General features: G+C 26.4%; 1 protein-coding gene across 2 annotated transcripts in view; it reads right to left on the minus strand.

Annotated features, from left to right (window-relative positions):
- LOC129939442 (uncharacterized) overlaps positions 1 to 13,961 on the minus strand; it is a 557,049-nt gene that overhangs the window by 156,940 nt on the left and 386,148 nt on the right. Inside the window, exons 3-4 of one of the 2 annotated variants that reach the window (XM_056047457.1) lie at positions 13,656 to 13,800; positions 12,584 to 12,648 (exon numbers count right to left, since the gene is read on the minus strand). In XM_056047457.1, the coding sequence (XP_055903432.1) occupies positions 12,584 to 12,648; positions 13,656 to 13,800 (210 nt within the window). Of the gene's footprint in view, positions 1 to 12,409; positions 12,649 to 13,655; positions 13,801 to 13,961 lie in introns of both variants that reach the window. The other variant, XM_056047456.1, reaches the window with a different exon arrangement.

A 13,961-nucleotide genomic window follows, 5' to 3' on the forward strand; every position in this document is an offset into this window, starting at 1 on the left:
TTGGAAGTTTGATGGGTTACACCTAGTGCTTCATAAAAGAAAATTAAACATGGGTCAAACTCGGAAAAACGCACATTGACCTAACAGCACGTGTATTCCTTCGGCGTCATTAGTAATCCACAGTCAAAGGTCTAAAAATGAGCAAGAAACACTTGGATAACGTTAGATCCATTGTGCTCAAAAAATAAAGCAGAAGAAGTTGATAAGGTTAAAAAGGTTATAGAGGGTCCTTTCCTTAATCATTCTGATTTGTGGGAAAATTTCATGCAAAGACGAGACGAGACGCATACATTGTCGAACAAAATGTTTTCTTAATATTGTCAGTCTTCTTTTTGCTAGGCTTGGGCATTTTCTGAGAAAGTCTAGGGTATCTGACTTCGCTTCCTCTCTCACACAAGCTTTAAATAAATGGGATGAGCTGATACCTATTCTATTCATGTTAATGACCAATGAGTTTTGACCCGTTAGGATACTTTTCAATAAGGACAACTGGGTCCTACCTAGTTGCGAGAGGAATTTTGTTTTATAGTTGGAAATATTCGGCCATAGATTTCTTAAAACATAGAAGAACCGGAGTTGCTCACAAGCTCTTTGAGCAGAAGAGGCGAGAGGAACACAGATTTTTCAAAAGGAAAAAGAGGGGGCATGAGAAGCGTGCGGTCGAAGATGTTGAAAGGTTCAAAGTCAGAAATGAAGTTCGAAAGTTGTATGAGTAGGTGAAACGAAATTTACAAGGACATAAACCTCGAACCGAAGGCTACAAATTCGAAAGTGGAAACATCACCAGCGACGACGAACCGAATTCTGCTGTAAGGCAAGATGACATATTCAACTTAGAAGACGAAAGACAACAATCGTTTCCTGCCGACTAAGACGAATTAAAGATTGATATATCGAAGCCGAAGTCTAACAAAGCCGCTGTAGCAGATGGCTTGAATGCCGAGCTCTTTAAATCAGCTGGAAATAGGTTGGTTAGGAGATTATCAACTTATCTGTAAGAAATGGTCAGAAAAAAGAATATCCGATGAATGGAACCGATTCTGAAAAGAGGGGACCCTCTAAACTGTAATAACTACAGAGGAATCAGTCTACTTAACATCGCTTAGAAAATCTTCTCCACCGTAATATGTGAATGTCTAAAGCCCATCGCAAACAACCTGATAGGTCCTTATCAGTGTGGTTTTAGACCAGGAAAGTACACAGCCGATCAAACATTCACATTACGGCAGATTCTGGAAAAAACCCAAAAACATCAAAGGCTGCATGTGACAGCATCTTCAGGGTCGAGCTGTATACAGCCATGTCTGGTTTTGGCCTTCCTGCTAAACTCGTCAGTATGTGCTGGATGACCATGGAAAATTAACGCTGATCCATAAAGGTTGGAAACAACTTAACAGATCCTTTCGATGTCAAAAAAGGTTTAAGACAAAGTGATGCTCTGTCTTGTGACTTTTTAACATCGTGCTTAAAGGAATAGTGCAGAGCTCACACGTCAACACAAGAGGCACTTTCTTTCAAAAGTCTGTCCAATAACTAGCATATACTGAAGACATTAACGTAATCGGAAGAATTCAGCTTGATGTCAATGGGGCTTTTGTGATTATTGAGGCAGGGGCAGCAAAAATGGGTTTAACGGTTAATGAGGGAAAAACAAAGAACAACAACTTCTTGGTCGAAACGTTACCATCAACAGACGTAACTTTGTGGTAGTCAAGGACTTCGTCTACCTAGGCTCTGCTGTAAACGCAGAATAACTCTTGCTAACCGCTGATTCTTTGGACTAAGAAAGCAATTGAGTAGCAAAGCCCTCTCTTGAGGAACCGAAGTGTCACTATATAAAACCGTGACTATCCCCGTCCTTCTATACAGTGCAGAAGCATATCCAGACTATGACAAAAGCGGATGAAAGCACCTTGGTTCGTTTTGTAAGATTTCTCAAAACACTGCATGTTTCAAAAGCTCAACATTTATTGTTTTCGATTTCAATGAAACTTTTGTCAACATTGATAACAAATGGCTCAAACTTAAATTTAATGCCAAAAAATCCCTCAATGACAGAGTGCCCTGAGTTCCACATCCGAAGAAGAGTGATGTGATTCTGAAAACGAATATGAAGAGCTGAAAGTACTACCGTCAGCGAAACAACGTATTGGTTTAGAAGTTGCAGAAAGGATATCATTAATAAAAATAAGAAAAAGTGTTGGAGATAGAACAGAGCCCTGGGGCACGCCAGCATTAATTTTGTGGTTTTCAAACTTAAATGCATCCAATACAACTTGTATTATACGATCCGAAAGGTAATTACTAATCGTATGAAGGAGAGATTCATGAAAACCGAAAGCAAGCATTTTCGATAAGAGAGTCTAATGCCAAACCCTATAAAATGCGTTGGATTTATCAAGTGAAATAATCTTACTGTATCCAAAGCGATGTTCGATGCTCCACTGTTCGAAAGCCGTACTGCCAGTCATTTAAAAGCTTTCGATCTTCAAGATATTTCTTGAGCTGATAATTTATCAGCGTTTCCATGACCTTGGAAAGAAGGGACACAAATGCAATCAGTCGGTAATTAGAAGGTGAGTAAGATTAGCCTTTTTCGGGATGGTCTGGACAGATGAAAAAGCCCACGCAGTTTTTTTTCCAGTGTTGAAGAACACTTCTTCAGAACAAGAGCGGGGATCCCTAAGGACCTTTGCTACAATGCGAGTGCAAAAAAAGATTGGTCCCATAGAATCACAAACTCGCTCAAGTACAGACGGAGTCATAAAACTCGCTGGCAGCACAGAATTGCCGGCGAACTGCCTAGCAAGAAGATTAGTTTTTTTTTTGGTGATGTAATGATTTTGGTCCGTCGAATATTAGTGTTGTAAGCCTTCCTGGCTTGTTTGAACTTTTTCCGGCTTTCCTCAGTAGGGTTGGCTTTATAACAACGGAAACTTACTTCTTTAACCCTAATAACCTCTTTACAGCTCAAGTTTTCCTTAGGTCTGATGGTTTTAACCCTTATCGGGAAAAAATGTCTCATACCCACAAAAATCAATCTTATGATAATATCAGCTTTGGAGTCAACGGTACTATGGAGGTAGCATAGTAGTAAGTAATGGTAAGTGTACGTGCATTTTTATATAACATACCTAATTATTATAATTGATAAGGCCATTTTGTTTAAGTTCGACAGTAAATGGTTCACCATGTAATTTACGTTATTAACAATTATTGTATGTGTTTAAATTGTCAAATTGTTAACTTTATTCTTCAAGAGAAGCACACAGCTTTTTTTATGTATAGATGTAGTTTAATTTTAATATTAATGTTATAATATTTGTTTGTTGTTCTATATTTTCTCAAGACATTTTCACACCAACATAATTTCATTTTCGATAGAATTCCTGTTCACAGTGCTATGAATACTCGTACCAACCAAAAGATATAAAATAAATGTAGTTTCATAACTAAAAGCAATTTTTTGACATTATTTAAATTAATATCATTCCATTTGTTTTCATTAGTTTTTTTTTTAGAAATTTAAAGATTATTTTTAAGAAAAAAAGCAATTCAATTTCATTTATGCGAAAAAACAGCCATTCATTAAAAAATAGGTAACAAAAATTATGATTTTTTTTCCTCATAAAATTATGAAAAACGAAGTAAATTGGAGAAAAATCTAAAAACAAAATAGAAAAACAAAACATTTTTTTTTAATATATAAAAATATATACTTATATTACTTAAGAGTTTTTGTTTAAAGGGTCCTCTCTTTTTAAATTAAACAAAACATAAAATATTTAAAATAAAAAAGTGTTTTTTTATATATCCAAGGATAAAAAAATTAAAACTTTGAATTTTAAACAAAAAAATAATATATATAGTTTTTGTTTTTGAAGACATACGGAAACTAATAAACTATACATTTAAAAAGGAGATACATATAAAATTATGTCATAAGGACTCAGGCAGGCATTTTGATATTTTTTGTTTCTTTTTGACAAAAACAAAATTTCTAAAATATTCAAAATAAAACACATTTAAAAATTCACTCCCACTTCAATATATATCCAAAAAAGAGGAATTAACTAACAAAAACCATTAAAGCCAGACTCGTACACAACAACAGTTAATAAACAATAAAAGAATTAATTAAAATTAAAAAGTGTTAATTAAAATAAATAAATACTCGGCAATGGAATACGCTATAAACACGATAGTTCAAAAAATTACAAAGAGATGAGGAAGAAGGAAAGATACAATATCTAAATAATGTTTTTTTGATGGATAGCAGAAACAAAAAGTAGTTTAAAAATTTTAACTAAAATTAAATAATAAAAAAAAGAAAAAAAAACACATATATTCCACAAAAATATGTATATGTATATAGAAAAAACAACATTTACTTTCAAAAAGAATTAAAATTAAAATGTTTAAATATAAAATGTATAGAGGAAGTTTCTTTTTTTAAATATTTATTTGTATAATAATTAAAAAAATAAATAAATAAATAATGATACTAGCGGTCACCGGGCAGCCCATCCCAACATTTTCTTTTTTTTTAAATATAAAAATCATGTATATATACCACAGTGTATATATATAACAATTTGTATATGATAAATAGCAAGTGATATACATAAATTATTGATTTTACTTAAACCCAAAAAATGAAAAACCAAATAAACGTATACAACATATATATTTATATTATTTATAAGAAAAGAAATAAATCAGAAAAATAATTTATGAAATAAAATGAAATATATATATTGAATTTTTATGTACAGCATATTTTTAATATTTTTTTTATTTTTTTAAATAATTTTTGAAACAAAATATTCGAAAGAACAAAAATGAAAAATTGTATTATATTTATAGCTAACATTTTTAACAGGCATTATGCATTCTTACTGAAATTTGATTCCTTAAAAAAATGTTTAAAGAAAAATTTAAATTTTCTTAACAAAAATAAAAACTCAACTCATATAAAAAATATATAAAATTTAACTTTATTTACAAAAATTAACAAAATTTAAATAAAACAAACTTAATAAAAGAGACGAAACAAATGAGAAGAAGTTGTGACATCTATTTGAATGAAATTTTTTCTTTTTTTTTTTTGAAATTTGTTTAAACAAAACTTACCAAAATATTTATAAACTTTTTTTTGTTTTTTAATTTGATTGGGGTTAAATATAAATGAAAGAAAAAAAATCTGTTAACATTTCAAAAAAGTGCGTTGGAAAAATGAGATGTTTTTAATTTTGTATATATTCAAAAATTAAATATAAACAGAAATAAATTTTAGAAATTATTATAAATATTATTTGCCGATGCGTATATAAAGCTCTCTTTCTCTCTAAGGGTGAATAAAAGTGAAAGAAAGTAAAATAAAACAAAATATATTTATTTTTGTTTAAATATTTAAGTTTTTCGTTTTTTTTTTTTAATAAATAAAAGAGACATGTTTTTCTTAGAAAGAAAAGAACAAAAATGTAATTAAAATTTAAATAAACAAAAATATATATATTTATATACTTTGGGAAATCTATTTTTAAGTTGGAAGCTCATTATCGCAGGGTTTGATTGTTTTTATTTTTATTTTACAAAACAATTACAAAAAGCATATTTAACCCGTCTCCAGTGTATACCCATAAAATCTTAGAATTAAAACTATAAAATACCTGAATTGATAGAAATATAATTATTTATATAAGGTTTATTCTTTACATATAAAACTAACAGTGAAGTTCTAATTAAAAGAGTTTTTTTTTTTAATTTTTTGAATTTTTTAAAAGTGATAAAAAGTGTGCTGCAAAAGTTACGTTCTAAAAATACAAATCGTGTGTTCACAAATTGCAAAAAAAAAGTTCTAAAAAGTGAGTTTTTTTCTCCTTAGATACAAAATAGTATATTAAATAGTTGAATTTAGTTTTTGAATAAAAAAAATTATAATAATTCAAATTTTTAACTTTACTAGAGTGGGGGGAAATTTTTTACAAAATTATGAAGTCGAAGAGTGAATTTTTTAAAACAACCCTTATTTTGATCATTTACATAAATTAATGAGGGGGATGGATGATTGATGAATTTACTGAATTGCATAAATTTTATGATTTATGAAGAATATTGCACTCACCAGTCAATTGTTGGTTTTTGAGCATTTTTATTGTGGTTTATGAATTTTATATAATTTGTTTTTATTTCAACAATAGTAATTTAAAGGAAAAGTAGAAATGTATAAATTCTTAAATTTAATTTAATTTTATAAAACATCCTTAAATCTATATTGTATTTATTAATTTTAACCTACTCTGCCCAGATTTTGAGATTATTCTAATCTTGTGAAAGGAAAGCTTTGTTTTTAACTAAACAATAAGTTGAGCTTGAACCAGAATCAATGTAATTTCTAGAAGACTTTATCATATACATTATTACGTGTGTTGTTTTGTTCGAAAAAGTGGAGAGACTCAAGAAACTATTAAAAATTGAATTTTGAGCAAAAATATCAAATAAGAGATATTAAGTATATTATTTAGCTTCGGAAGCCAGATTGTATTTTAGGTTTTAGATTTGGTTTAAGTGCCATTTTTTACATCTTTTGTTTATACTAATAACTTGAATGTAGAACAATTCTTAAATTTTGTATTAGTTCAAATTTTAGAAAATATATTTGTTTTAATATTAAGGTCTTAGGTTCATTGATTCTGTTTGACCAGTTTTGATTTCAATTCTTTTTGTATAACATAAAAAAATTAACAAATTTCTATTTTTGAATATTTTTGACTAAAACTTTTTATTGAAATACTTAGCTAATAGATAAAAATCGTAGTAAATCGGCTCTATAAGTTTCTTCTTGCTTGCTGATGAATGCATAGCCGTATCAAAGGAAAGAAAGTTTGATAGAACTTAAAAGTTTTATTTAATTGGGCACAAAGCTTGTAATCAAAAGGTTTTAACTTATAGAGCTACAAAAGGCACACCAATACTCAACTCATTTCTAAAAATTGTGCGTTTGTTGAGCTTTCGAAAATTAATTGATTTACATTTAAAAATGGACTTTTTCAAACGTAATAGTTTATTTGACACCAATTTAACTTGATATTCCCAAAAGTGTCACAATTCTATCTGAAATTTTGTTTTGTTATAATTACTTTGTAATTTTTATGGTTTGCTAACGTAAGTCAATATTTTCCTCGAACAATTTGTATTTGTTATTTCAACCGCAATATAACACTGGTCGACAAAACAATTCTTTTTTAAATGATTAAGATGTTCTAAATTCGAATTTTGCCTTTTAATTTTTTCTTAAAATGTACCCTATTAAAAATGCTAAAAACAACCAAAAACGGTTTTTTTAATGCTAAGTTAAAACTCAAAAAATCACTTACAAATCTTTTTGTTTAGATACAATTTGTGTAATTTTAGTATTTTACTTATTTTCTGTAAATTCTCTTTAGTTATAAGTCTTTACTTGACTTTATATAAAGTTTAGCACAAACCTAGAATGTAATATTTTTAAGTGCTGATTTCGAACCCAAAATATAATTTTAACAATTTGCTCAAGTTTCAAAGATTTTCGTTTTCAACATTTATTTTATATTTGTTTTTAGTATAAATTTCAAAAACTTGATATAATAGAATTGTTAAGACAACAGATTCCTTACCAGGCTCACACCTATTTTTAAACTGTTCATAAATAGCTTAGTATTTTCTTCAGATTTTGTTTAAACATTGATTTTTAACACATTTAAAATAGCCCCAAAAAGCTAAGTGTTTTTTAAAAATTTAAAAATTAATATCTCAAAAACTTGACGAAAACCATTTACCTTGAAGCCGGATTTGAATTAAGGCTAACAAAACCCATTGGAAGAGTACAATTTTATTCCCAGTTACAAAACCTTGTCGGCCAGTATAATTTTGTAATGAACATATCTATTTTTCAAATTTGAAACTTTTTCCAGTATTTTCATTAGAGACTTTAATTTATGTCTTTTTAATTGTAAACGGAAATATATGTCTTAAGGAATGCAAACAGATCGCTGCTCACTTCATAGAAATTTCAACGATCAATTTGCAAAAGAAAGCATTCAATTGATTTCTGTAAAATGAATGGAAGGGAAAAAGTATTGTAATCTTTCTGCTACAACTGAATGGATCTTGCATGATTTGAAGACTGAAGTCTTAAAGTGTATTTAATGAATGCGATCTCATTAAATAGGTAATTAAATTCTTCTTTATTTAACAAACATTTCATTATTTCTATCATTATTGATTACATTCAAAAAAGATTATTTTATAAGCCTGTCCTCTATGAGGGCTAGAGAACTTTAGAAATTCCATTTTCAGGGTTTTGGTTCAATTGTTAAGTATTAGCTTAGAACTTTTCTTGTGACCTCAAAGAAAAGTCTTAAAATATTAAATCACAAATTCTCTGTGGCCAATTATGGTCACCTCTTTGCGAGAAATTATAAGGTCGGAAAATGTTCTTCCAAAACTGAGAACAGAGAATGATTTGATTTTTGATAATGACGTGATTTTTACTTCGTAAATATAAAAATTGGAGCTTAAAAATTTACAGCTGCCCAAATACGTTTTGTTTTTCAAAATGAAACCTTTAATCGGAAAATCCTTAAGAATCAAATATAAATTTTGTATTTTCGATTCAAACTTTTTTAGTTCATTGGAAAAAGACAAAAGAATTGAAGAGGTCAACATTTAATGCAAACAAATTAAATTTTAGTACTTTGGACTTTTTTATTGCACAAACATATTATTATAAAATTTGTGTTTTCATTTTAATAATCAAGTTAATGACTTTATATATTTCTAGGAGCTCTTTATTTTGATCACAATTTTAAATGCAAGAAATGAATTAATACGCCTTTTAAATATTTGCAATATTCAAAATTACTATATTAATGTTATGCCTTATTTTTATTACTGTTACGAGAGTTGTGTCATATTTGAAGGTAGAAAGGATCAATACAAACTTGCAACCGTTAATTATATACAGTGAAACACATATTAGTTCATCTCGTTTGAATGCTTTATCCAAAAAGGTACATTTTGTTTTTCAGAACCAAAATTATTTGTGCTTTTGATATATACTGCAGTTATAAGTAGTTTTTGCTTAAAGACTTTTCACGTTTAATTGCATTAAAACAAAAATTCTTTCAACAAGCATTTGAATTCAGTTGAAAAAAAGCAAAAACTTCTTTTAATTAAAATCTGTCTTGTTTCTTAAACTTCTTTAAAATTAATAGTAAAAAAGTTAATAAAAATAGATCATTTTGTATATAACACTAGGTTAAAGTTCTAAGATTAAACTTATTAAACGAGGCATTTAAAGTGAGGCATTAAAAGTTTATTAAAACGAGGCATTTAAAGTGAGTTTATATCCAAGTTTTTACAGAATTGAATAATTGTTTATATGAGTACCAAATACCGTCAAGGAATTGCAGATGGCTGCTTAAACTTTTTGATATATGAGTTATAAATTCTTCACAAATGTTTGTGTAAAACTGAAAAAATGTATCATATTCATTTATTCTGGTAAGTTGACAGGAGAATGTCAATTTCTGTGAGTTTCTTGTAAGAGAAAATAAAACGTTGATCATTCGAAACAGTGAAAACATTTTCCTTAAAGGGATTTTCTTATGTTATCAACCGACCCACAATAGTAGTTCCCTATTGAAAACGGAATTGGCGAAATCAGCCAGGAACTTTGTTTCATAAACATTGAGTCTGAAGCTTAAGAAACTCGAACAGTAGGTGAATACATTTAAAAAAAATCAAATTAGGATGAAAACCAAAACGATTTAATTTATGAATAATCTTTAAGGAAAGTTTCAAGAAATTTCGTAATTTAGCTGATTCCTGCTGAAATTTGAAACGATTTTTTTTTTAAATTTCTAATTTCTTATTCAGTTTAAAATGTCTACGTTAGGTTAGGTTAAACTTATTTAAATATATGAGATTAGAATCCAATTTTATAAATCTTTGACATTAGGATAATAGGCTTAAGGTCAAAAAATTGACTTGGTGTAACAGCTTTTGTTTTGTCTCTTTCGTTTAATACTAACACCTTGAGTCTAGAAGAACTGCTAGATATCGTATTTATTTATTTTTAAGGCAATAGACAGAACAAATTAATGTTATTAATGTCTAAAGTTCATTGATTAGTTTCTGACTTAAGTCCTTTTCGCCTCAAGTGAAAGAAATTTCTTAATTTTTTTTTATCAAATAAATGTATTAAAAAGTTATTGAGAAGACTCCACAAGAATTTTCTAAAATTCTAAATATCATTGTGTACCTGCGTGTTATTTTTTTTAAATCCAATTTTTCCTACTTAAAAACTGAGCATAATCTATCTTACTAACTACCCCATCATATTTTATAATCAAACCTCTTCAAGTTGTTTTATTGTTAATAAAAATTATTGGATGGGTGCCCTATTTATTTTTTAATGAAATACATATTTTTAAAATATTCTATAATCTTGTTTATATATACATTGTATTAGAGAAATAAATAAAATTTCTATTTTAAACTATAATTTGTATTAAATATATAAACTAAAATATTAAGAAAACAAAATAATCATACACACAAAGTAAAATAGAAATAAGAACAAAAAAAAATAACATAACATAAAACTTTGTATATATACATCATGTAGTTTTCATATATTTAATTTTAAATTTAACAAACAAAAAAATATATAATTATAATTAAAAAACTTAATTTGATTTAATTAAAAAAAAAAATGTTGAATGGGTTAGACGGCACACACAAGGACACACACATAATAATTTTGTCAAAATCAAATTTTAAGTTTTAAATTTAATTTACAATAATTAAACAAAAAAAAATTAATATTTAAATCAAAAGCGTATAATAATCTTTTTACATTATGTATATTTTTATAATTTTTATTAAAATATAAAACAAAAATATGTAAACTAATTTTCTGTTTGTTTTTTTTTTTGTGAAAATTATACCGTGCATATAAATAATATAAAACAATTTAAAAAAAAGGATATAACTAAAATTTAATTTTGACATAAAATCCGAAATAAATAAAAATAACAAAAATAAAATAATGTTCGTTTTGTAGACACACAAATATATATATATATTTAATAATTTAAAAAAATTATGGATTATTTACACATGAGAAAATGGCATGAAGTTAAACAAAATTATATATAAATACATTTTTCATTTATTTTTTTTTTTTGGTGGTGGGGGAATAACTAAAATTAAAGACGAACTTTAATTTAGTTTTTTTTTTTTTTGAGTTTCTTATGTAAAAGCACACACATAGTTATTGAAAAGGAAACAAATATATTGTTTATATTTATATATATTGTTATAAAAAAAGTATTTACATTGTAATTATTTACAGTTTAAGGAAATTAAAAAAAAAAAAAAATAACAAAAGAGAAACGAGAAAACTGAAGGAAAACTAAAAAAGTTTTTTTTTTTTTTAATTGAAATTTTCTTGAATTTTTTGCTTTTTATGTTTTTTTTTTGTCGTTTTTATGCAAATTTGTTGGTAAATATTTTACAAAAGTTGGGACGGGTTAATCTGCTTTTCCGGTTTTGTTTTAGTGAGAAAATTTCTAAGAAAAAAGGTTGATTTTTGTTTTCGTGAAGAGAGGACCCTTTTTTGAATTTTGTTTGTCTTTTTTTTTTTTTTTTTTTTTGAAAATCAAAACAATGAGGATAAATAAATATTTACATGTATATGAAGAACTTAAAATGAAACGCCTTTCCAAAATAATAAAGTTTTAAACCTTCGAATTCAAAAGATCACCATTTAAGCCTTAAGCTATTTTTTTTTTTTAAGTAACAAAAATTATTTGAATGTATATTTTATTGTATATTTGTATATTTAAGGTAAAGTTTTAATTTTGAGGAGCTCAAAGCTAAAATGGTTCTTGACATTTTTCTTCACCGCGAATAAAAAAAGGGAAGTATACAAAAAAAAAATCGTCGTAAATTAAAAACAAAAATGTACAAAATGATACATTTTTTTTTTTTAACCAAACTGAACTCGTAATGGATTGAGGACAAAGAAGGAAGTGGGAAAAAACAAACAAATAATAAATAATAATTTTATAAAAATATATAAACAAAAATATAAATACATAATAAATTAGGAATAAAACTGTTTTCACTTCTTTTTTTGTTTTTAATTTAAATATAATTAAATACTAAATGAATATAATATGTAAAACTTTAATTTTTTAATCAAACGCATAATCATTATATTTATCATATATATGTAATGCTAACAGTAAACTAAAAACAAAATGTTTTTAATAAGTTTAAATAAAGATTTAAAAAAAAAAATACTAAAATTTTAATAAAAAAAAAAAAAATAAAATAAATATAAATTTAAAAAAATGCTTACAATCATTCATATCATCATTGGATCTCATAATATACTGATCCGATGAGGATAGTCTTGAATGCCCGTTCAAATTGGGATGAGCTCCCCCCCTATGATCACTTTTCAATATGCTACGCATTGCCATTGCAGATGGATTCGACTGATGCATATACATACTGTCACCTTCGCACTCACTTTCTTTATATTGTAGAACATTTTTATGTTTCTCATAGATAACCAGGCACCGATGACATCCTTTCCTAGTTTTTGTGTTCAGTCGATTTTTGAATAAGTTTTTGAAATCATCAGATTTTTTAAGGCGTTTCGAAAAATATCGCAGTTATAAGATAGCGAGTTGGTAATTTCATCGAAACGAAGTTTTTTTTTTAATTTTTTTTTTGGTTATATTTTTGTGATGGGGGAAAAGATACGAAAAGAAAAATTTGTATAAATATTATTTTTATAAAAATAAAAATTGTATAGTTTTTTTTTTATTTTTTTATAATCAAAATTAATGTTTTTCTCTCTAATGATAGATTTATAGATACTTAATAAAAAGTTAGTCTACTGATAATATATTTGGAAAAAAATAAATTAACGTTAAACACAAAAATTTAAAAACATATTTTTTATGAAACAAATAAAACAAGGAAATCAACTTATGATATAAATATTAGGAAATTTTTTAACATCATCCCAAATGCAGGTTTTTTTTGGTTTTTATCAAAAATCAAATAAATAAAAACGGTATTTTATCTACGAATAAAACGAAATAACTTATTTTTGCATTCGCATGAAATTAAGATCAAATTTAAATGTTTTTATATAAAAATAAATTCAGCAGTTTTTTGTTTTATTTTTGTTTCTTGTTGTAAATTCTAAACATTTAGTAAGTGGATGCAAAATTTTGGGAAATTGTTTAAACAAAAATTTATAAAAAAATAATTTATAATAAAAATAAAAAAACACAGAAAACACAAAAGACATTGTTCTTTGTTTAATATATAGAGATTTTTCTTTTATGAAACAAATAATTAAATAAAATATTTATATATATAATGAAAAATATCTAAAAACACACACGCACACACTTAATAAAAAAATAAATATTATTTTGATAAACACACGCTCATAAAAATATTTTTATTTTTTTTGTTCTTAAGCCTTAAAATATTTTTTTGTTTTTTTTATGATTTTTTGTGTAAGTGTTTTAAAATTTAATCTTATATTAGACAAAAAAAATAATATTAAAAATCGTAAAACTTACTCGTCAACTATTAAATATTTGTTACCATCCGAAGCAGCACATTTACCCCGATAACTAAATTGTGAACCCTTAATATGTATTGATTGTTGATAGCCAGATAGAAACCATGAACCCTCCCATCTTTGTGGAAACGTACAATTTGATGCTGAAATGAGAAGAAATAATAAAAGTTAAAAAAGTGAAATCTAAAGTAACTAAATAATGTTTATTTTGTTTTTAATTATTATTTTTATTTAACATTCAAAAATTCATATTGGTAAATTTTCGGGGATTTTCTAAAAAATTTTAAGAACCAAGCTATACTCT

This window comes from Eupeodes corollae, chromosome 1 (genome assembly GCF_945859685.1).
Source record: "Eupeodes corollae chromosome 1, idEupCoro1.1, whole genome shotgun sequence".
NCBI lineage: Eukaryota > Metazoa > Arthropoda > Insecta > Diptera > Syrphidae > Eupeodes > Eupeodes corollae.